A 26,475-nucleotide genomic window follows, 5' to 3' on the forward strand; every position below is an offset into this window, starting at 1 on the left:
AGAAGAAGAAAAGGAAGGAAAGTTGCATTAGTAAAAGCCATTAACAAAGACGTCTTTATCGATCATCGTTCTTCATAATCCTTTCGCATTTTCTTTGTTTTTTTGCAGTCATTAAAACTAGAAGAACTTTTGGTAACCTAGATATTCAGAATTACTCGGTTAGTATATTTAATTCTATCTAGAATTATAACAAATTTATTGAATTAAACCTTTTACCCATCAGAAGTTTCGTTTTTTAGATAAAATATTCAGCTAAATGAAAAATATTAACTTAATAGATTTAGTAATATATATATCATAGCAATGTGGGTTTGAAAAACAATTTTGTTTGAAATAATATTCGCAAATCTTATAGATATAATGCACAATTTTATTAATTTAATTTTAATTTTGTATAAGATTATTTTAAATAATTTCATATTAAACGAGTAAACATATTATACAAAATTATTTAGAGATCCGATCTCATATTAACACCTACGCAGCTTACCCTTTATATTAAAATTTATTCAACGCTTGATATAACTCTCTTTATATAGTTAAATGTTATCAGCATCTCAGTTTACAGTGAACTTTATACGATAAGAGAAGCTTATGGCTCTATATATATACACTATGGTCGAAAACTTCTCAATATGCTTTTACTAAGACACGTATAAGTCCATTATCGTACGAATTTCGAATACTACTGAAAGTATGAAATATTTGTCTATGTAATTCTATACAAACGTGATTTTAAAGCTTTTAATATGTTAATTAATTTTTTTCTATATAGATAAAATCTCATTAAATTAATAAAGGTATAATAAATCATTGAATGAATAAAATCATTTTTAACAAAATTTATTTCCATATTGAAACATTAATTATAATGAAAGTTATAACAGTAATTTTGGGTAATATTATTATTCTCATGGTTGAAATGAAATAAAGATTAACGAACCTTCATTATAAACATATCAAATATTCTCTTGGAATATTAGCTTGTTTTATTTTCGATGGAGGTCCCTACCGATCAGGAAACTAATATTACGTTGGGTTACTGCATCGGTGACAACAGATATCGCAACGATGCTACTTAACGCGAATATCAAACAATAACCATACGACCAGAATTTTGAGAGTAAATTAAACATAGATGCACAATCTGGTAACGAAATTTACACACGGTTGTAACGGAGAAAAACAAACCCACATGTGTAAGCGAAAAAAATAAAAAAAATCCAATAAATTTTGATTGTTTTAATAAACATTTTATTAATATATATAATTAATATTGTTATGACGAATCAAATTGAAACAAATTATATGTGCTGATCGTTTAAGAAATCACAACGAATATATTTAAATAATACACATAGTGTTGATAATTTTTAAGTATAAATTTCATTTATCTTTATATCTATAACAACTTAAAAATTTTTACGATAAATATATTATCTGTTAGCATAATTTCCCATTCTGTTAGAAAATTTATTACGGAATTTCTCCTCTGATTTGTATTTTTATCTCTGAAATCTGTAATCAAACAAGACGATAAAAGTGAAGCAACTGTTACAATAAATAATAAAATCGTTAAAAAATAATGATCACAAACCTGAACCTCGGGTCGTGTTCCAAGTGCATAAATTAAAGCATCGGCTATGTCTTCGGGTAAAAGCATTGGCCTCGAAAACAGGAAGTCTTTAACATTCGTATTGTTTCCGCAAATTTCGGTCTTTACGTAACCTGGACAGATACTCTGCGAAAATAAAAATTATGAAATACGTAACAGTGTAGCTACGTAGATAAATAAATTAAATAAGAAAAAGAAAAACTATAGCTAATCCAACTCACTGTTATTCGAATGGGTACTTCGACATCATGCAGTTCGTGTTTCACTGTCTCCGTTAATGCAACCGATGCATGTTTAGTTGCAGGATACAAATTCCACCCGTTACAACCTTCAACATCGATAGGACCTCCAAACGGTATTAGGTGTCCTAATATACTGCAATGCATATTTTTACTTACAATTAGCCATCAGATTTAGAAAGAAAAATAAAGTATTGCATCCTAAATGTAAATTAATTTCTGTTGTACCTTTTTAAAAGAAAAAATATTGTTCAGAATAATATTTTGAAATAAAAGTCTCAATATAAGTTAGAAATGTTCATTTGGGTTGAACTAGTAGCTCGTTGGTAGATAAACGTAATAGGAATGAATAAACAAAGCATACTGCCTTAGGGTAAGATGTTCATTAACAATACCTGTTGATATTGAAAACATGCCCTTCGACGTTTCTCTTTCGCATTGAACGTACAGCGCGGTTTATGCACACAGCCACTGCGAGTACATTAATATTTAACAGCTTTTCAAATGTCTTCCTGTCGCTTTCTGCAAGTGTAATTTATGGAATTTTTTAAAATGCGCCAACGATGGCTCCACCGAGCTTCCGTGGTAATACTGAAAGCTCGTCCCATACCAATTCCAATGGCACGGTGCATACATGTAAAAGTATAAGAGTTGAAACTCTTTCCCCAACTTTTTAACCCTTTCGGGAGAAGAACCTTATGCGCATATTTTTCTTCTTCTCTCAACTTTCTTTTTTTATCAATTAAAATTTTAATCTCCATGTATATAAAGAAAAAACTCGATAAATTTATATTAAGATAGTCCTTATTTTTCGTTTTACAATTTAAACTATGCGACACGCGATCAACTTTAAATATCGATTCAAAATCATCGTTTAATTTGAAAACTTTGTTTTAATATTACAAAATTTCTAAGATCATAGATAGTTCAGTTATTATTTTTTTTTTTGCTAGAATAAATAAGAACCCGAGGATTGCATTTAACAATCCTTGCATTTATAATCTTTTTTTTCAATCTGATGGGTAATAAACTTACCAATAACGCGATGATAATTCACAACACCGGCATTATTCACCATAATATTGACTCCATTTAATTTTTCATCGACAAATGAAAATGCAGCGTCTAGTTCATCCCCGCAAGTAACGTCGCAACGAAGAGGATAATATCTGTTCCTCTTATTCTTTGTATTGTCAGCCGTTTTTGTGTCTTCCTCGTTCTGAATATCCAAACCGACCACGATTATCTTCCTTTCAAGCAGAGCACACGTAATTGCTTTGCCGATTCCGGATGCAGAACCAGTCACGACCGCGACTTTCCCTTCCCAACGATTCATAATTGTTCGTATGTTCGTATTGGTTTAACTGCAACAAATCTATTTTTTCATTTCAATAGAATAATTATTACATTTGTACGAATATAGAGAAAATAAATTTATCGGTAGCATAATCCGCCAACACATTGACATAAATTCAAAACGTATTAATTTATCTAATCATTTTTTTAATTTTCTTTTTTTTTCTTTCTATTGTACAAAATCGGGATGTGTTCGCCAATAATATTTCCAACTCCAGCTTCAGAAAAAAAAAATTACTGAAATACATTAAATTTGTTAATTACGAATTTCAATAAACTATACATTTTCGCGATTAAAATGAGAATTCGCTTGATCGAATATTTATCGGAGAAAAAAAAATGATTGTACGATAAGATAATTAAAAGATTATTATATTTCCATTCGATACAGGTGCGTAGAAACTTGTTTGTCATCTAAGATTTATGAACTCCTCTTAGATTCTCTACATTATAAACATCACGTATACAATCTTGGCGCTTATATGCGGCTACGTTGAGTATATATCGTCCGAAAAACTTGGTCGTCTCTTCGAAGATTTCCCGACGGAACGCGTTGGGAGGACCGTAGTTGCATTCGCGATACGAAACAAAACAAAAAGATAAAAAAAGGAAGAGAAATAACACGTCGCGTACCAACAATAATTTTAAATGAACGCACCGCTGCAGCCCAATTCACGAGAAATGTTATTATGTAACAACAACCGCTATCAAATCGTTCTGTTATATTTTTCAACTTTGATCTTACAAAGAGATTTTAATATACATCAATAAAGTCAAGAAAAATAATCGTATAAATTATAACCATAATATCATTGCACATTCTTATGAAATGATTACTTTGTGACGCCTTTGTCGTAATTTCAACTGATAAAATTTAATAAAGCAACAAATGCAAGAAACAAATACAAAAATTTAAGAACAAAAGTCGATAAAATATCCTAAAGTTCGTAACAATTATAAAAATAATTGTACGATAGAGATTTATATGTACAAATAAAATTTGAGATTTTTTATTCCACAGAAATATTTCGAACAATTCTGTACACGTATGAAAACATACAAAACTATACGGACGAATAATTTAAATCGAATTAAAAATCAAGACCGTAATTTTAGTACATAATCCAATTGTCCACTTATTTAAAATTGTTGGTTTACATCTATAACAAAGTTAGGCAAATTAGAATGGAATAATTATAAAAGAAAATAATACAAATAAAGAGAGAGAAAGAGATAACAAGATAAATAAAGAAAATAAAGATAGGAAGTTGTTGAAACATGTAAGTAATACTAAATAACTGTACAATATAAGAGAATGAAAATATTCGAATATAAAATTCGTAGCAAACAAAAGCCAGAAGTATGTAATAAGAATAATAATGTAAAAGAGACAAAGAAAATGATAGAAAAGGTAGAAAGAGAAGAACAATTGTAACGCATCAAGGAAAATCCACTCAGTTTACATTACTAAATGTATACCCTATGGAATTCACAAGAGTGCAGCGAAAGGGAAAGATACTGAAGGATGATTCGAGAAGAAGATTTACGTGGTATTCAAAATGAATGAAAGATTTATTCAAAGAGATAACAAAACAACAACAACTACCATCTCATACCGCTACGATAAAGAACAAAGATATATCTAGATTTTGAGAACGAATAATCGGCCTGAAAAGACGCACGTGAATCATTTTATTTTTACCCTCTTCTTTCTTTTTCTTTTTTACTCTTTTATTTTTTTTTTTTTTTTCAAAAGCGTTTCGAAAGACGCGTAACTTTAGCTCAACTAAAGTCCTCGCAAAAGTTGAACGAAGAACTTTGGGCTTAAGCTTATCCGTTTATCCACCACTTCCATTCTTCTGACCGCTCAGCTTTTTTCCTAGCTAGTAGAAAAGCGAGCGAACGAGCGAGCGAGCGAGCGACGACGTGACCTGCCACAACCCCCCTTTTCCACCCCATACTCTCCCACCCACCCCCCACATTTCTTTTCTATATCCTGTCCTTCTTCTTCAAAGCAACACACCGCTTGATCCAAAGCAATCTCTTTCGGAAACGTTGTACGGAATATCGGAATATTTTGCAATCCCAACGGACGATTCCGTGAGATCCCTATCGTTTTTCAAAAGAAAGAATCTTATCGTCCGGCTAAAATATTCTTCATCCTGAAGAATAAGAATAATACTTGGCATTCCTTTTCGAATCTTTTGCCTAGACACAATAATACAATAATAAATGGAGTCTTCAAGAAAATCTTACGAATTATATATACATTAAAAGTGTGTGTGTCGCTTTAAAAATCTTATACCGTTAACACTTGATAAATTTTTCCTTGAAAATTATTGACGACATTAAATGATTGATAATTAATCCAAAGAAATGTTGATTATAATCGAAGAACACCGAGGATAAGTCTAACGTACCGTCCTATTTGAAATTCACTGCTAAACTGACTCATTGTTCTCTATGATAATCGATCAAAGTTTTTTTATTGATTCTTATTTATATACATATACTTGTATTTAAGGTTGTTTTAACGCATATACATTTTTTTAAACATTACATACATTTATTTAAACATTACATACATTTTGACGTATTTTAAATATTAAATTATTTCAATTTTATGTTTTATTTGATAAAAATTTTACACCTTCCCTCCGAAGTCATTACTGCGCAGGAGCAGTAGAATAATTACATAAAAATCACAAGAATATTAAAATCAGATCGTTATAATCTTAAATTCTATTGATTAAATAGATTATTTCCCTTATACACATGCGCAACGTTCGGAAGGGCATATAAATAATATTTGATAAAAGAAATTTTATAGAGGACAATAAATCACTTCAACAGTGGATTTCGAAGGGAACGGTACATAGATCATAGATTTCCAACTTTTAAACAACAATAGACACTTGCATCGATTAATTAACAATTATTTTTATATTTTAATACACTCTCTTTATATTTCAGATTATTTAGACACATATATGTACTAGTATAAGCATTACATTCTTATTAACATATAAATATTAAATAATTTCGATGTTATTAATATTTTTGAATAGCTTAAACTAATTTTTTTTAATGTTCCTGGCCAGTGGTAAATTTGAGTTGGACATTGCATTAACCCATTGAAATATTGTTGCTAAGAAATAATCTCTCACCTGATATAATTTTTTTGATTTAGGTATAATACTGCTATGCAGAATAATAATAAATCACAGTAATTGATAGTTAACTGATTAAGATCAATGATCTGATTCCAACACTTGTTATTGGACAATGCACAACGACAATATCTAACCCACTTCAAACTATATAAGCGTCTAACTCATATCAACTGTCATAGAGAAAAGAAAACGTAGAACGATTGCGACGATCATTATTATCTGTTTCTCCTTCTCCTATGATCATTCGTAAATACAACGATTACGGTCATGTGAATTATCTATTCAATGAGAGAACTGATGTAATATTCTTATCCTGTTTTTCTTGAAAGTTTTGCATAATTTAAGATAATTAACAGACAACACATTTTATTGTCGTAACCGAGATAAACAAATATTAAGAATGTATTTTATTATGTTAATTTTTTGAAAAATAGTTTTACTTGTTTCCAGGTACTCTAATTATCTAGATTTTTATGGAAATCACAATGAAATTAATATATAAATAATAATATAATATATAATAAAAAATATAATATGAATAATATATATTAGTAATATAATTTGATATTTTCTTCCTCGACATTTTCTTAATTTATATAAAATATATTGTGTTGTCTCTGCAGCGTTAGTTACGATATTTTTAAAATAGAGAAAAAAAAAGGAAGAGAAAAGCAGAGAGATAGAGTTACAATAGATAATCATTTTTCGTAACCTGACATAATCTGTACGTAGCACAAAGCCGTATATCGTTAAAACAGGAGATAAACAGGATAAATGAGTTTCAAGGAAACTCTGATCTTTCTCACTACACTTTTTATTGCTCACTAATATACTTCAAAGATATTATTTAAATTTTTCGTTAGAGGGAAAACGAGATAATATTGATTAAAACAATGTTTTCCTTGCGTCTGTTTTCGACAGAGATTGGTGCGATAAAGAAATAATATTTTTGTTGTTTTGCGAAACATTAGTTGTAATATTTAAAAAATAAAAAAAAACGCATTAAACTTAATTACAGCTCGTGTAATCGTAAACACGTGCTTCGTTATCTGCACACACACAGAGTAAATTTATCTTTAATATTAAATACATCTAAGAAGAAAAATTTCAATACTAATAACGGTTATAAAAAGAAGAGATAATAAAAAAAAAAGAAAAAAAAAGAAATGATAAAATCTGGAATCGGATATTCGTTTGGTCTCCTAGAGGGAGTTTCGAATCTTTTTCTTTCTTAGCAGATAAACGATACAAGAAGACACTGAGACGCAATAATAAGTGCTCGCATCGATCTTCTTGAAGGCGGCAGCTGGTGTCCGGGTCCGGTACTGGGCCGAGGACATTATTCTCGTTCGCACGGTACGACGTGGAAATCAACAAGAAAAGCGAGCAGGAAAGCTTTAACAGTTTCCCCCGGTTTGAACCAGCAGCACCAGATGCTATTCCTTTTACTCGCTACTATTTCTTAACGACCCTGTGATTACTTGCATCGGTTTGTTTCGTTGTGTCAAGCCGATATCATCTTGCACGTTTTCATTCCTTTTTATTATTATTATCATTATTTGTTTCGATCGTCTAGAATCTATTGTGTCTATCTTCTTCTACCTTGTTACTGATCGATAATAATTTGTTATATTCTAGATGGTTGTTTTATTTTTCTTTTCTTTTCTTTTTTAAAAAAGAAACCTGCTCATTTTATTTGAACACATTTCTCGCGTCAAATCTTTCTTTTATTTCATACGCTTCGATCGTAGTCAACAAACGACAGTTTTCATTTTACCGCGATGGTTTCCTATAAAATATCTACCAGACGTTTAATGATTGCCTCAGGGTTCTCCCCAATACCAAAGACTCGAGGGATGGATACCACAAATTAGCCACATTTTACGAGAAACTTTTAAAAATGAAAAATACTTTATACGCGTTTCACTCAATGCTATAGAAATGTGTGTGAAAATTGTATCTATCTTATCATCGTAATAAAATATATTCATATGTGCAGCTAATTAGATTCGTGGAAAAAAAAGTATGTGAAAACATTCAGAACGTTTGTATACTTGGGGAAACTGAATTAATTTGATTATATTTTTAAGATAAAAGAAATTTCTATTAAGGAAAAAGGTATCGGAAAACTTACCGAGCTAATTTTATTCGGATTTTCTTAAAAATAAAACCTTTTACAAACCATTTAACAATTCAACAAAAATACATTGTCCACGAGTAAAATAGTACAACGAAGATGTGTTTTAAACGATAGAAGAAATTGTTATCAAAATGGTTTAATAAAGGATTGACAATCGTTTCTCTGAAAAAAAAAGCTTGTCCAAGAGATAGCCTGCCGACGATGACTATGATAACAAGATCTTCCTTATTCTCTTTCTCCCTTACTCTATTTTCTTCCCTTCTTTTTCTATCTCTTACCATCTATCTCTCTCATGAGCTTTCGCAGGGCTGCCAGCGTCTCTACTTTCCATTCTTCCCTTGTTGTTCCATTCTCCGGAAGATCAGCGGCAAGCTTATTGCCTCATGAATATTTATAAGGGAGATCGTTCTCAGGGCCGGAACAAGTAGAGACGCTTGCCCCGAACCCCTTCGTTCGTTCGTTCGTTCATTCGTTCGTTCATTCGTTGAACGTGCCAATGTTAGGTGGAAACGGGAAAGGAGAAACGGGGGAATGAGAAGAAAGGGGAGTGGAAGGACCGAGAAGGTATAGAAACGGCCACGAACGAGACACCTAGAAATTAGCGAGTCAACGAACGACTCGAATTATACGTCGGGATAAACATTGAACATAGGAAAACAAGTAAATAAGACAAGATTCTTTATAAAACTGCATCTGACTTTTTTTCTTTTTTCTTTTTTTCTTTGCAAGGGGTATATACTTCGGCAAGTATTGGTCTCGTTTCTTTTTATTTTTACACACTAACACACTCTTGTTCTCTCCCTCTCTGTGTCTCTTATTTCATTTTATTTTAAATCTTTTTAAGTTGGAAAGAAAAAAAAGATAGAGAATGTTTAGGGTGTTAAGAAAAGACGATATTATTTTACAGACCATTTACTTCGCACGTGTACGCGATAGCCTTAGGGTGTAAAGGTACCAACAACCCCTCTGTCTTTTACCTCAAATGTATCCCCTCCCCCTTTTCTCCTCCCTAGTTCTCGCTCCTCTACAAAATTCTCCTTCGTCTTCTCCACCTCCTTCTTACGCGATAGCAAAGCAACGTTTAACCTCAGGCGACGGAGGTATACTTAAGAGTCCACTGGATTTACGAGAATCATCCCTATAGTTCGCAAAACTCAACCAGTAGCTAGCTAGCTAGCTAGCTTTCTAGCGTGCACGTGATAACATACGAGCGTGATAACGCGTACAAACGGTGCCCGAGAAAATTGCTCGGCCTCGGAGAACTGCTTTTATACTTCTCGTTTTCTCAAACCGAAACGTCTAAACGTAAATTTAAAATACGCGCGAGTTTTTGAACGCTGTTACGTTATAATAAAATAAAATTCGAATCTTCTCATCGTATCATATACCGATTTGTTCCTTTTATTCTTATTAATGTTAAAAAATAAATTTGAAAAAGAAAAATGTAAGAAAATATTTGAAAATATTCGACTCGAAATATCCAAGATTAAACTTAGTTTTTTTTTCTTTTTTTCTGTTACGCCGAATAGAAGAGATAGCGGTAGGAAAATTTTGTGAAAAATTTCTCATATGACTATTCGTAACGTTAGGATAAATTGAATAAAGTTTCGTAGGAAACTCGCGCATGTGTATTATTTATACACACGTATAGATGTAGTATTAGATAGGAACGCGTATGTCGACTTAGAATTCGAATTTCTCGCATCGACCGGTCTGTAGTATTAACGACTGCCAGTTCAAAGAGACCGTATGGGAAAATATTTGCATGGCAAACATCGTGTTTGTCGGTAACAACGCTCGCTTCTATCTTCCTTCTCCTCTTTCTCAACATTCTTCCCTTTCTCGTTCGTTCATCGTCTCACCCTTTTCCATCTTCCATTTCTCTTCTTTTTTTTTTCTCCCTCTCTCTCACTTTATCTATCTTTCACCCTCACTGAAAACATTCACGACGTGAATACCAAAAAGTTTGGCACTTTCCAAACTGAATTCGAAATTCACACGCCGATAAAATCGAGATATATCGAGATAGATATATGTACGTCCGTTTCTAATTTCCACTTTTCATTAATAGTATTTGTTATATTCCGAGAGATACGAATTTATCTGCGAGAGGAGTAAGAATTTTTATTATTAAAACAAATGAAAAAAAGAAAAGAAAGTGTAATTTAATAGCTTGAGTGTGTTTTCTTTTCTTATTACTCTTTAGGACATTCAATTAATCGACAAGCTTCAGTTGAGAAACGAATTCCGTAGAAATTTACTCGACAATGTCAATGGCAAACGGCGATTCGTCGTCGTCGAGTACTTTGCTGTCACCTCTTTGAAGCCCGGAGGACACTCCAAACTTCGAGGAAGTGGAGTTTAAGGAAGAAGAGATTGTTACTAGGTGCCTGAAAGCGTTAAAGGACTCAAAAAGATACGTCTAACGCGCTATCGTATTTGTCGACAATGTTCCAGGTGTTTCTTAACATTTTAAACATGAAATGACACATAGTCATAGCTAATGACCATTGCAATTATAGTCTACTTCAAAAGATTTTTATTAGTACAAATATATATATATATCTCATAATAATATACACTTGTCGTTGAATAAAAATTCAATTAAATGTGATAATTAAAAGTTGCCATAGTCCACAGTCTTAACGATATTAACGAATAAGATTTTTCCCGCGTACTTAAAATACAATGGTACGATTTTCCAGAAGCGACGACGATTGCATGCATTTTCAATCAACGACTTCCCTTCTGGCACACCGCACAATACGATGTCATTCATTCGAGAGACAATATATCTCGGAAAATCTCCATTGGTAAAACGTACAATACTCACATTCAAAAGCCACTACAACAGTCCTTCTCTCTCTCACACTCTCTCTCTCTCTCTTTTTCTCCTCCTACTCTTTCCCTCTCTGATTCTTTTTCTATTTCTACCAATATTACGATATACGAAATAGTAAACGTATCCGTTTCTAGTTCATCGATCCTCTTTCCTCCTCCTCTTTCCTCCTCCTCTTTCCTCCTCCTCTTTCCTCTTTCCGTTTTCGCGATCATAAACGAGCTACCTCGGCAGGTCCACAAATTTGTAATCACGATGATAATGACCCCTTCGTCGGAAGGGTTCAGTTACCCCTATGAGCATCGTTTGTACTTACCCTTCCACCACCACTATCACTATCACCACCACCACCACCACCACAACCACCTCTAACACTGCTACGATAACCACCAACTGCAAGGGTCCGCAATATAATGTGCCGCGTAAAAAAGGAAATTAAAAAAAAGAAAAAAAAATATACATAGAAGAGAAAAAAAGAGATAGAAGCGGGAAAAAAAAGGAAATCTCTTTGTGATATTCCTACTACCCCCTTGCCACACACTCCCCACGCCCCCCCCCCCGTTTGCTTACCGCGTCGCAATATCGTTAGCGCGTTTATCGATCCATAGATACGCGAACGCGAGGACGATTCCGCCGTTGCAAAATTCAACCGCACACCAGGTAGAGTAGTCAGATGCAATTATTTAAATGAGAACGGCGAGACTACGAAATGGCACGATGGTGAGATTAATTAAGGCTGAACGGGGAACGTTAAGAGAGGATGAGGAGGAGGAGGAGTGGCTGAGTGGTAGGAGAGGGCCTGGGGGGTAGATTGGAGGAACAGAGAAACGATAGGAGTGGGGGATTGTACAAGAATATTTGGTATAAAAAAAAAAAAGTGAAAAAAATCAAAACTCTACCTGCTGCTCCTCGTCTTAAGTTCTTCCCTTTCCGACCTCATCCTTCTCGTCGTCCACTTTCTTTTATTCTTTTGCATTTTCTTTTTATTTTTTATATTTACTCCAGACGCGAATAAGAATAAGAATAAGAATAAGAAAGAGGAGGAGGAGGAGGAGGAGGAGGAGAAAGGAAACAGGTATAAGCACGAAGCTCTCGCGATTATGGAATTCGACGGGAGCTAATTTCCTCGGATCTTTTCAGAAGTAAGCCGTTATTGCTTTTTACAAGAAAATAAGGGTCCAGGTAGTTGCGAGGGATAGAAAGAAAGGGAAGGAACAAGTGAGGGAGGAGGAGGAGGAGGAGGAGGAGGAGGAGGAGGAGGAGGAGGAGAAAGGAAACAGGTATAAGCACGAAGCTCTCGCGATTATGGAATTCGACGGGAGCTAATTTCCTCGGATCTTTTCAGAAGTAAGCCGTTATTGCTTTTTACAAGAAAATAAGGCTCTCCTTTTGATTATTTTCTTTCTATTTTACGTGAGAAGAAAGCTCTAAAAGAGGAGGAAGAAAAAAAAATTGAAAGAGAGAGAGAGAGAGAGAAAGAGAAAGAAAGGAAGAAGGGTAGAATAAAAAAAAAAAGTCCAGCTTGGACTTTGCCAAAGTAAAATATTCCTTATATTTCCGCTAGATTCCACTCGATGATTCTTACACAACCTAAAGCACAACCTAAAGCACAACCTAACTACGTCCTTAACGTAAATATATATATAATACTTATATAGGAACCTTCGATTCTCATGTCGAGTGACACAATTACGTCGGACCTTTTCGTCGGACTCGAATCTTCACCTTTCTTTCCAAACCTTCCTCCAGAGCGAACCTTTCTCCAACCCAAAAAGGTTGGTCAAGATCAACTATATCTATATGTATACGTTTATCTCTTTCCGTTCTCAAACGTAATTGGCTCTCGACAAACTCCCGCTTTCGTTGCTTCATTACGCAAATTGACTGACCATGTAAGTGCCATCGGGGGGTTCTCGACTCGAAAACCACCACTTATGCGTATACGTGATTTCGATCCCTTGTCGTCATCGTCCTTGATGAGCTACGACATGCAATGGTCACTGACATTCTCTTCTCGATGGTCAATAATTTGTTAATACCTTGCGTTAGGCTTACTGCGAATCCTGAAGATATTTCGGCATCACAATTCGGTTCATTTTGTGAATTTATATCTCGGTTCTTTATTTAACGATAGCAGCCCTAGTTATTTTTCTATTTTTTTTTTTAAACAATAATAAGTCATATACTAGTTACATATTTTGAATAATAAAAATTATTACATTTTTCTTTTTGTGAATAAGTAAATAGCATTACGCGGCATTAAATCTGTGTAGTAGTTGAAATCTTGTATTTTTTAATTTTTCTTTTATTCGTGGATCGTAATCCGATTTTCTGTTCTTTGTTATTTTTTATTTATCCGTTTGATTTGTTTCTTTTTGAAAACTCCCGAAAGAAAATATCTGGGCTTCGTAATTTGGAAAGTTCGAAATAACGAGAATATTTCTTGCGACTCGTACGAGCCGAAAATTTTGCGATAACGATCGTTACGAGCTACGTACTAAAAAATTCCAAATGTTTCTTGCTCTTCCTCTCTTCTACGCTCATAAATCATGCGTCGAGCCCTCCTTCTTTGCAATGACTTAACACCCCGTGCATAAATAAAAAGGTAACCCTTAATATCGCGCGACCCTCAGAATAAAAACGTCCTTTTTCTCTTTTTTTTCTTTTCCAACCTACCTTCCTACAAGATCCGGTCTATGGAAGCACAAAAAATACTATAGATTTTAATAATAATTTTATATATCAACAATCAAATGATCGATACCAACTCTCGAAGACTAAATATAATAACAAAAAAAAAAAAAAAAATGGAATGATAATTTTCAACTGGTTTTACCAGAATCTGTCAATTTGACGTATCTCAAATTTTACGTTTAAAATTACAAAAATCATAAATATTAATTTTTCGCAATTTATGTTGACATTGATTGATGCGATGATACGAACTAATGTTATACCGACGACGAAAAAAAAAAAAAAGAGACTGCATTTTAATGTACCCGCCAATATGACGGGATTCGGTAAAAATAAGCATGCACAATGAGTATCTAAAAATGTGATGCTGTACTGGGTGTTACAAAGTAAGTTAAGAAAATATTATATTTAGCAAAATATCAGCTGATATATCTCGTATCATATTAAAAAAAAAAAATAAAATAATATTTTATCAAGAGATCTCCCTCGAGATATAAAAATTCTTTATTCCTGTGCAAGTGTTTGAAAACTGGATCGAATGTAAAAGGACTACTTATGGTATAAAATCGGGACGTTTTTCTAAACGTCGAGTGAAAAACGAAAGGAATAAAAGGTGTGCCAGCTGAATTACAAATTAAAGAGAGAACGATTGCGGCTTCGAAAAAAAAAAAGGAAAAAAATTACTTCGTAAACGCGATTTTGCATTAACCACTTGAGGGATGAGGAGGTACGACGAATAAAACCCTAAAGTAAAAGAGAGAGAGAGAGAGAGAGAAAAAAACAAAGAAAAATGGAGAAGGAGATAGAAAGTGTGTGTGTATTATGTGTATGTGTGTGTAAGAGAAAGAGAAAAGGAAAGGTACGAACGGACAGGTATCTCAACTTTTCTCATATCGTTTCATGTTCGTTATTACGCGGCGAGTTGCCGCGAGGCGGATGAGTAAAATTAATCGCTCCCATTTGGCACTATTCCCACGGACTTTCGCCTTTTTTTTCTACTTCCACCCCTTAACACCCCCTCTGTTCTCTTCCTTCCGCCCCGTTGCCGTTACACCCCTCGAGGATTTATAATTAACGTTAACGGTCCATGGTGGTCAGCTGCCAATCTCAAAGCTTCCACCATTGTCGAATTTTTATCATTATCGTTCGATACTTTATTTATTTCAGTGATGTATTACATTATCGGTTAGAAAAAAGATAGAATCAAATAATGAAAGTTGTTGTTATCTTTTGATCGTTTTACGAGATTAATATCAGATACGATGTAATCAAACAAAATGTATTTTTTTTTAATAGTTGACCGTAAAGTTAGTTTTAATTTTTTTTTTATGGAACATTTAAAAGAATTTGTTAATCAGTCAACGGCTTAGTCACGTTGAAAGCACTAGTTCCCGTAAGATCACTAAAGTTAAGCAACGTGGGCACGGTTGATGTAACACGGATGGGTGGATGACCCATCTGGAAAAACAAAAAAAAAAGACCGTGTGCTGTTGACTGCAAAGAGACTGGGCGACTCCATCAGGAAGTTTCGGAGTATCGTAATGCAATATGCGTGTATGCATTATATGCGATATCTTCTCAAATCTCTTTGATCGATATGATATACTATTACAAACGGATGCTGTTTCTATTTGTTTGTCGTAGCGATATCAAAGGTCGATACTGCGTCGCGATAGGTATCATCGATCCGCCGTAATTATGAGATGTATACGTGCATGCATAATACAGATAGAGAGTACGTATATGCAGAGAAATTGGTCGAATGCGTGATTAAGTTATTTACATTTCATTATCGACAGAGGAGTATGATCTATATTACTGTATAAAAGAGAAAAAGAGATATATGATTATGAGAGATATGTTCTTTTACTATCCTTGCAATGATTCAACAAAATTTATTGAATCAAACAAGTGAATAAAGGTAAAGCTAAAGAACAACTGGCTTTTAATATAAAACATGAATCAATAAAAAGAAAAAAAAAGAAGAAAAAGGATTGGATGTTTAATAAAATGTTTTATTAAAAGAGAAAAAGAAAGAAAAAATAAACGCAATAAGGAGAATCACATAGCTTTTAGAAAATGTTATAGGAAAAAAAATTAGCATGAGGTAATACTTTGATTCAGGACTGTGAGCACAGACAGGAGGAGGATAAAACGGTGGTTGTGTTGAAGTAGTTGAGAAAGTTGAGGTAGTGGTGGTGGTGGCGGTGGTGGTAAGTGTAAATGGTGAGAGAAGTAGTAGAGGAGTTGTGGGAGGATAAAAGGGGTGGCAAGTAGGAAGAGAGCGAGGGTGTTCTACCCTGCCAACGGAAGGCTCCGAGGCGACACGTTTTTATTAATGCCTTTTCGCACACCCTCGTCGTCCACGGTCACGTGACGAGACCGGCAAAGGAAAAAGTTAACGAACTCCTCGGAAGCGTCGCACCGAAGAAACCTGCCTGATAAATAGCAAAGGACGATGGGGTAGGAAGGTGTAGGAGGGGGTTGGTAGGGAGAGGGGTAGCTCAAGCCTTGCTAGGACGCGGAAGAAACCTTCTTCTCTCCACCTTTCTTCCTACCTACCTCTACCTCTACCTTTTACCGGTTCCAAGTAGACGACTTAGAGCTGAAACGAGAGTTATCTTCGATGATGTATGAGACAGATAACTCGAAGGGGTGACTGAGTAATTTCTTCGTAAATGACAATCTCTGATAACACCTTATTTATTGATCCATTACGCGAATTTTCTTTATCGTTCGATCAAATTTCAGATTAATTTATTGCACATTGCATTTTTAGATATTAACAAAATCATTGAAAAAGATCAATAAATTGGAGCATGGCTTATTGTTTAAAAGAAAAAAAGAAATAGAAATTAATATCTACTCAACACTTTAATAGAAATCAAGTCCGCATATTAGGGATGCATTACATAATTGCATATGCAGAAACAATTAAGAAAAGTAAAATAAAATGAGTACTTTGCTTAACATAAGATAATTAACGATAACGGTGAAAGAAAGATAAAAAGTAAAATGAGATAAGAAGAAAAGTACTGTGATGGAGGTAGTAGAAGAATGGAAGGAGAAAAGATGTGATGCAAAATGTCCAGTGTAAACAAGGAAAACTGAGAGCTCATTCGGTCGGGCACGCTCCCATTCCCCAGTCATACACGAACGATAAATTTAAATTTATTCCGGCACAAAAAACTAAATCCTCTGCAATTTCCGCATGGACGCAAGGCAAAAACCTCCGAGAGCCGCATTCGTAGCTCGACAATGTGTCATAATAACGTTTCTGCAAGCACGCTTTCCACGTTCGCGGTTATCGTGGTGTCCGTGTGCTTCTGCTATCCCACAACTTCTTTCTCTCTCTCTCTCTATCTTCACTTCTCTTCTTTTTGAAACCCTTAAACCTTGGAGTCGCATCCAGCCTAAGGAATTTACGGTTCGTTTGGGAAACTTCAGCAGACTCCTCGTAGTTCTTCTCTTAAAACCCACCTACGTTTACTTATACCTTTTATCTTTTTCTTATTCTTTTTCTATCCGTTCCTGTTCTATCTCAAATTCATGATTAAATTACAACGAGAATTTAATAATTTGAATTTTATTTAAAGTTCCAATTATTAATATGTAACGTCTCCGGTTAATACGTAGAATTATTGTTGGAGAATGTCGATGCCGATTGATTGTCAGGGTAAGGTGGTAAGGCGGTAGACCTGATCGATTGATTTGCCTACCAGGAGTGCCTGTGGTACCTGCGGTACCACCGGAGAATACCTTAATTAATCCTGAAACAGGGAAGCTTCCAGTATTCTGCGGTATTCCAACGGTTTCGATAGATGTGATTTCTATTTTGGAAATTGTTCGCGAAGTATGGAGAACTGCTGTAGTTCGGTTATGATGCTACGCATACAAACGAAATTGATTTTTTCAAAGGCAAGGTTATCGGATATCCAGTCGAGGAAGACTTTAAATTTACCTCGATATCGATGAAATATGTTTTATCTATCACCAAGAAAAAGAGAGAAACAGAGAGAGAGAGAGAGAGAGAGAGAGAGAGAGAGAGAGAGAGAGAGAGAGAGAGAGAGAGGGGGAGTACCATTTATTCAAAGGAACATCAAACGCGGGGCTTCATCATTTTTTCGCATGAAATAACTTGATTAAAAAAATAAAGATAAAAAAAAATGATGTTCGTTATAATTTAATATTATACTTTAGTAGAGTATATAAAACTTAACAGTTAGCTCCTATAAAGTAACACTTTTATTACAAAATTCGCAAGATCTTTATATTTATGATTGATATATTTATGTTTAACAAATCTTGTCGGCTAATAACGAACACAGATGTGTGCGATAAAATTATTCTCAACGTGACGAGAAATTTAAGCAAATAAAATTCAGATTGCAATCTTTTTTTTCCAAACCACAATATAATACAAAGTTTATAAGTTAAATATACTTACGCACATACGTATGCATAGATGTAAAAATAAAAAAAAAAATAAAAAAAATAGGTTTTGAGAAAGGATCTTCAAAGAACAGAGATCCTTTTGCATAAAAGCACATGACGATAAGAGGAAAGAAGCTGAGAGAGGAGTTTACTTGCAGTACCGTATCCCCCTTCGTTCCTTTCCAGACGGAATCACCACCGAAGGTACTTTTGACATTCAAATAACCACCGACTTAATATGCACGATGTCGCTCGGAGCCAATCGAATTGCGGAGAGCTCGTTTCCTTAAGTCAAGGTCTTCGCTTTTCTCAAAGAATCTTCGTAACTCTCTCTCTCTCTCTCTCTCTCTCTCTTTTTCTCTCTTTGACTCTATTCATCTTTCTCCTTGTGCGTTTCACCATCGAGACTACCTTCGGAGTCTCTACAGTTGAACAAGCTCCGTCGATCTTCTTGGGTACGGATTTACGTATTCGAGCCTACCCCTAGTAGTATCTCCACCCTAAGAACAACGAGCGAGGTTTACTTAAAGTTCCTTTTCAAGCTTGCCCTCCCCCCAAGCTCGTTACTTTCCGGCAAACCGCGAAATACTTTTGATCTCGGCATTCAAATCGTTCTTTGTTCTTCGGCAATACAGTTTATTTTCATTAGAGAGAGAGAGAGAGGGAGAGAGAGAGAGAGAGAGAGAGAAGCAACAGAAAGAAAAAAAAAAAAAGAAGAAAAACCCTTTGGCTCGGAAAATTCGTTAACGATGAATTATTTATAATCATTTCAAACTTCTTTGTCATTTTTCCCCTTTTTTTCTTTTCTTACAATCTCTTTTATTCGTTTCTCTCGATCCAAAATTAGGAGAAAATAAAAAGAAGAAGAAGAAGAAGAAGACAGTAAGTTAACGTTAGAAAATAATCGAAGCGCATTCACGCGTCTTTCCATACGGAAGACACGAAATTTTGATAGAGTTCATTCAACTGGAAGTGGTTCTTCTTCTTATTCTTCTTTACTTTTTATTCTTATCCATTCTTCTTGTCTCTTCTCATCTCTTCTACTCCTTGTCTACGGCAAGTGACAGTAAATCGAGTGTTAAATCTGCCCTTTAATCTGAACCCTCTTCCCGACGTAAAGGGTTAAAAATGAGCGTCGTTACGTTCAACCCTTTACTCCCGATCGCGTACCGGGACACCTTTTTACACGCGAACACGTTGCCAATGTCAACGTACTCTTACCCGTTCGTTCGTTCGTTCATTCGTTCGTTCGTTCGTTCGTTTGGCCATGTAAACGAGTAATAAAGCTACGAACGAATGGGGTTCCGAGCACACACACACACACAGCAGTTCTCCCTATAGGAGAGAACGAACCGAAATACACTTCTTCGTTCGTAACTATGGCACACCATAGCTACGAATTATCCCTCTATAGGGCATACAGAATCGACCAATCCCGTATGGTTTACCTAACCAATGCGTACGTTAACACACGTTCACGCGAAATCGTCGCAATCAAGCTCCAATTTGTAACAACAATCAACTAACCGCGTAGGTGAATTTCACTGCTTCGAACGATGATCGACATAGAAAGGTGTCGTCTCTGTCTTTCTATCATCCTTCTATCGTTCTCCCACCATCTTTCTCTGTTTGCGTCGATCATTTACACGCGCCTGCTTTGCTTCCCATAAATCTTCCCAATCGTTCATTACTTGTTTCCCATATAGTATACTGTAACTATGTATTAACCATTACTCATAATCGAGATCATGTTTTTATCGTGACTTTTTTTCTACGCACTTTTTTAATGAATACTTAAGTTTGAGTGTGCGCATCGAGTATTCGCAAGAATTTGAATAAAATCAAAATAATTGTTATTAATAATCTCTCGTATTAATTATAACGAGACGGCTTGTGATGCAATTAAATACAATTTTATATGGCTAGCGCTCGTTATCGGTTATATTGCAAAATGGTAATATGAAGATATTTGAAACATTGATTAACGGTTAGAACTAAATTATTAATTGTTTAATTTTGGGAAATACTCTCCCTTTCAAAACTTCAAACATTATAATAATAATCATAATAATAACGGAGCACGTTTAATGTGTTGGAATAATTAAACGTAATACGAGAACGTGAGGGGATGTATCGGGGAATTATCACTGTTACGAAAAACGTCGAGGATTTCAAACAACTGTGAAACGCGACAATACCGCGAGACCTCACAAAAGCAATGACTTTCTATCGAGTTACGAGAATTCTATTCGCGTAGGTATATAGGTACGTGCCAACGCTTGCGTGAGAAAAATGAATTTTCCCGCGCGGTGATGCTGCCATTGAAAAAAAAAAAAAAAGGAAAAATGTACCTGCTGAATTTCTCTTTCAGTTTCGAGAATATCATCTCCCGCGCGAGTATTTAAATTCCCGTGCGTTTGCTTTTTATTATTATTACGAGAAAGCTATTCTGTGAAATTAGAACACGCATCAGGAAGGGCTCGAATATCTCTAGCACCCCTAATCAAATTTAATTCTCGGTTGATGCCAATTTTTTTCTAATTTTTATTAATAAAAAACAATACTCTATAAATAGCAGCCTTTATAAAGTAGAGTTTTTGAAAGAGGAGTCTCAACTGGTACAACCAAAACCTTTAACTTTCTTTTATTGTAATATTAAACGATCGATTTTAATGAAAAATATTATTTTATATAATTTGATATCAGCATAGATAATAAATAGGATAATTTTTTAATAATAATAAAACAATAATAACAGTTTTAATGTATTTCCTGATGCCTCCTCTTGCGTTTATGTATTGAGCCAGCTCTGACACGCACAGTAGTATAATATATACGTGAAAGAGTGTAACGAGAGAGAAAGAAAGAGAGAGAAAAATAGAAGGAACGGATAGACGGAGAGAAGTATCACGCCATGCTAATTCCTTTATGAGATAGGAAGATCGTTCGTAACATATTACGTCGACATGGGATCTCGTCGAGCGAAGGAAGGAAGGAAGGCGTGTTAATTAAATTAAACACATTGTAAGTTCATTATGTGCAGTACTGCGAGAAACTAATGCGAAGAAATAAGGATGGTTCCGTACGATCCAGTATACGATATAAAAGCTATAAACATAATTATAATTACATGACGATTATTGCATACTCTTTAACAAAAGTAAAGGTAAACGTCAACGATAATTATACATTTGATGAATTTTAAATGACGTTAACGAGGATTGATTTCATTAAATCGTATGATCAATTGAATTTCTGATAAATGCGATGATTTAAATGTAATAAACCAAGCTCTACATATATATACATTTAGAAGCAACATGCGAATTCGAGATATAACGATGCTAACTCTGCCATTCGTACAAGTTGTTATTTGCGATTCTATGAGATAATCATTTACGTGATATAATAAACCATAGTTAATGCATTCTATATATATATATATTCGTAATGTATGAAATCATAATCGTATTATTATATAATTAATTCTCTGGAGGATTATTATTTAAAATGAAATTTTCCTTGATCGTTTTAATGGACGTAAACGCACTTGTGACTCTAATTTCGCATGAATTTTTGAAAGATTCAAAATTAGAGAGATAGAGAGATAGATAAAGATATGAATTTGGTCTGCCGATCGTGGACGTAACTTGCGTGACACTCGACAATAAAGTTTGTATCGTGGAAAAGCAGGAATCCTGTATTATGACCTAGACAATCGTTTATTGCACACCGCGCGAACCTATCGTGCATTAATAATGCTAATCGCGTGTATATGCCGTCGGTGGTATTAATTAATGCCACGGGACGATTGTGCTCTGTAAACAATGAAATTCGGACGTGATTGCAGGCAACGTGCTATTGCAAGCCCATTAATGATTACCTCATATAATTTCGGCACGATCCTCGATCGATAATATATTTATCGATAGCTACTACCTACTACCGGAAGTTCCGATCAAGAGCGTAACACAAAGCGCTAATATTTTCCCTCGATCAAGGCTACGGGAAATTAATTGTCCGATTTGTCCTATCACGAGCGAAAACCGTTCGATAAACTCATACAACACGCATATCAAATAGAAAATATATATCTATCTATTTCATATTTGGTTATTCTATTCAATTGTCCGAAAAGATTCTGCAAACATATAAATATATACTTTTAATATATATATATTTTTTTTATTTTGACAATATTATATTTCAATCAATTTTTATTAAATATAAAACAGTAAATACAAGTGCTGCTGTGCCTTGGAACGAATTTTGTTTTAAATTTGTACAAACTTGTCCCGTCTAACTAAATATTATCATTGTGCGTTTATCACAGGCAAAAAAATTGTATTTCAATTGTTATAACAAAAAAAAAATTAATTGCCCCATTTAATTGGTCAAGTAAATCTTCTTTTTTTTTAGTTTTATAATTGAAAAATCAATAATGACGTAGCTTTTAAGTCGTTTCCTTGTTCACTTCCACGATGTCGATTTGACTACGAAATTCAATTTCAAAAACAGGACTGACGTATGTACGTGCGTACATATAGACGCACTTTCGTTTCTATAGAAAATGTGAGAGAGAGAGAGAGAGAAGGATGGATGCAAAGGCAAAGTGCTTTCCGATAACTTGCGTGTAGGTGTGAGTGGGAACTCTTCATTTGTGTGTGAAGTGAAATCGAAGCGAGTATGCTAGCTTTGTAATCTATGTTCATCGAGCAACGAGTGTTCCTACATGCGAAGAGAGCTCGTAACCGGAGTGCAACAAATCACATTACCGGATCGCCTAAGTACCTGTAGCACGCATGATTTTAACGTTTGAAACCGGACCAGCAGTCTGAGAGTACATTGAAACTGACTTATTTTAGAACAATATTGATCCTCATACGTATATTAAGCGTATTATATATATATATATATATATATTATTTTTAAATAATCACAGTCTTTTAAATTTAAGATAAAGATATTTAACAATTATATTTTATTTATTTTGAGATACATTCCTTCAGAGTACTAAATATCTGTTAAACTTCTCTATAATCAATTTGATATATCAAGAGCCTAAAAAAAAAAACTAGATTTCTAATCGTTGCAATATAGAATGTTGAAAAGAAGTATAGAAATTTTGTCATCGTTTTTCACTTAATCGCGTAACGTGGTCTTGGTTACAAACGATGACCCAAGAAAGAAAAGCTTGTTGAGCCCTTAAATTTCGGTGCGTCTTATCACCGTTCGCGCACGCACTACGTCAGGCGGTCATTTATCATCCTAAGCGGAGAGAGTTATGCGAGAAAACGCACCATTTGCTGAGGCACCCTACGAAGGCGTAGGTAGGTAGGTAGGTAGGTAGGTAGGAAGGAAGGTTGATAGGTATAGTAAAGACCGAGCCCCTGCGGGAACACGTAAATAAGACTTTACGTAAATGCGCTCGTTGCGATACGACGAATCCGGTCTGATCCCGCGAACAAACATAAGGTAGTATCGTGCTTTTTCGCGATATAACTCTTATGCTTTCATGTATCGTTAACCGTATACTTAATCGTCATCTGCCTTGGATAATTTTAACACCTGTTTTTTCTTTTTCTCCTCTTTTATAATCCCTTCTACGGCACCTGCATCTCTTTTTCTCGGTACACGCGAGGAGGAAACTAAATTATAAGACAAATTGTATGCAAATATATCGCGACTTTTGCTATTTATTATATTTAAATACATAATTGGATCACATTTTTTAATTTTGTTAATTATTACCAATGGCAAAATATAATATTAAATATATTTCATTATAAACATATTAACAACGCGCGAATTTATTGTTATACCGTTGAAATATAATGTAACGTCGTGTGCAACGCATTTGTCTTATTATTTGAAAGGTCTGCCAGTAAAATTAATCGTAAAAAGTAGGAAAGAGAATAAATAGTTTTGGTAGATGTGAAAAATCCACAGAAAGGAAAACGTGAGATCACACACCATGGATCTTTTATTCCTCTTCTTCTTCTTCTTCTTCTTCTTCTTCTTCTTCTTCTTCTTCTTCTTACTCTTCGTTGGTCAGCAAAGTGATGTGAAAAGTATAGAAGCACCGCTCGTTTTTCTCACGTAGAATTAATACACTCGAGATCCTGAAAGTAGAGAAGAAGAACTTGCTTTTAGCGCATCGTGTACGTGACGTTATTCTCTTTCCCTTTTCTCTTTCTTTCTTTTCCAGTTTTCTCTCTTACGTATCAACCTTTCCGGATAGCTAAGTCCCTTCGCTTAAACCTTTGGGTGTTCCATTCACGTTGCAAACTCTGTCTCTTTCTATCTATTTATCTATCCCTTTATCTCTCTCTCTCTCTCTCTCTCTCTCTCTCTCTCTTTTTCTTTCTCTTTATAACGTATTTCTCTTCAGATCTCTCTTCGTACTATCATTGCATCTTTGTCTAACTCGCACGAGAATTTTCCCCCATCAGCCCTTACAGAGATTAAGTCGTACTATGAGAATAAGGGAGAATAAGGGAATGCTAGGACAGACGTTCTCTCTCTTTCACTCATTTCCATAGCAACAATCTGGGAAGCACGTTTTCCAAATTAACCCACGTGCTACGTTAGAATTAACTCAACTCATGCAACCTTCCATCTACCCTCTAACACTTTCCTCTTTCTTTCATTGCTTTATCTTCTTTTCCTTCTCTTTGTATTTTTTGCATTTTTCTCTTTCCGTAATATTACGTAACGTGTTAATTTCATGCATAGAAAAACTTTGTCGAGAGATCCTTGGAAGAATATAAATCCGAAAATATATTCTATCGTAAATGTGATTAACATTGTAACACACTGAATTGTTCGGAAAGTTCGTGGTGACGATTTATGTTTTAATATTTAATAGTTTTAATCTAATAGAAAAAAAATATCAAAGTAAACGCGAGCAAGGATTATCTATTAACTTTAAAATAACTTTAGTAGGAGTTTGATAATCGTAGAAAAAACAACAAGTGTACGTGTGCACCGGAATAAAGTTAGGGACCGTTAGAAGGGGTGAAAGCTCATTTTCCAAGGGTGTTGAAAAGTAGAAAAGGAAAGAAAGAAGGAAGGAAATTGTGCAAGGGGATGGATAGGTGGGTTCATAGCAGGGTCACTCTCATAAACCGAGTAAGTCGACCTTCTCACCCATAAAACTCAACTTCCAAGATCTCTTTGTGTGCAGAGTCTAGCTGCTTTTCTCTTTGGTTTGGTATGATGCGAGACATAGAAGGAAGAGGAAGAAAAGTAGGAGGAAGAAGTAAAAAAAAAAGAAAAGAAAAAATAAATGTGTCCCTGTGAGGGAAAGAAAGACAATTGATATTAAGATGGTGGACAAAGAAAGGGAAGAAGGTGTACGGGTTATAAGGAAAAGGGAATGAAAAAGACGAAGGATTCGCAAACATTCGAATAAAACGTAGAAGGGTCAATCCAACCTATTGGTCTCCAATATCACCCATACACCAAAGAAACTCACGTATTCGATTGATTATTTAAACCTTTGCTCGCCTTTTATACCCCACTTGTTTTTTTCCTTTTTTTCTTTTCCCACTCTTTACCAATTCCTTCGAGTTCGTCTACCCTTTTCTCTTTTCCCTGTTGTCCCGTAATCCTTTCTTCTCATCGGTTCCTACTCGTATATTTGTAAATTCTACCACGGCCTCGAACCAAAAGAAAACTCACAAAGAGGAGAGAGAAGGCTTTGGGAATCTACAAACGTTCTTTTCAAATAAAGACGTGTCTCTTAAAGATTTCACTAGAGTATACGTATACGTATACTTTGCTACTGTCTATATAAACGAAATAAGAAATATAAATACTTTTAAGTATACATATGGTGTGTGGATGGACGAAAGAATATAATGTAGAAACATTCTTGCAAGATATTTTATATTATAAGAAACCACAAAATGAGTGAAACTGACTTGTGCGAATTAATTGGTTAACCAAGAGATAGTTCAAATCATTTTCCACTTAACATCATC

General features: G+C 34.6%; 1 protein-coding gene across 2 annotated transcripts; it reads right to left on the reverse strand.

Moving 5' to 3' along the window:
* Positions 1–1,243: 1,243 nt before the first annotated feature.
* On the reverse strand, positions 1,244–6,606 carry LOC106785511 (farnesol dehydrogenase-like). 2 transcript variants are annotated; one of them, XM_014746058.1, is made up of 6 exons: positions 6,378–6,606; positions 2,890–3,229; positions 2,250–2,376; positions 1,837–1,990; positions 1,598–1,741; positions 1,244–1,518 (listed from the first exon to the last, which is right to left on the reverse strand). In XM_014746058.1, the coding sequence occupies exons 2-6, from the start codon at positions 3,188–3,190 to the stop codon at positions 1,477–1,479; spliced, it is 768 nt and encodes a 255-aa protein (XP_014601544.1). In that variant the 5' UTR covers positions 3,191–3,229; positions 6,378–6,606; the 3' UTR covers positions 1,244–1,476. The 2 variants fall into 2 exon arrangements, with proteins under 2 accessions (XP_014601544.1, XP_014601545.1); XM_014746059.1 differs by having other exon boundaries at positions 2,890–3,218; positions 6,378–6,549.
* Between the last annotated feature and the right edge of the window lie 19,869 nt (positions 6,607–26,475).

This window comes from Polistes canadensis, unplaced genomic scaffold (genome assembly GCF_001313835.1).
Source record: "Polistes canadensis isolate GaletaPanama2010 unplaced genomic scaffold, ASM131383v1 scaffold_52, whole genome shotgun sequence".
Lineage (NCBI taxonomy): Eukaryota > Metazoa > Arthropoda > Insecta > Hymenoptera > Vespidae > Polistes > Polistes canadensis.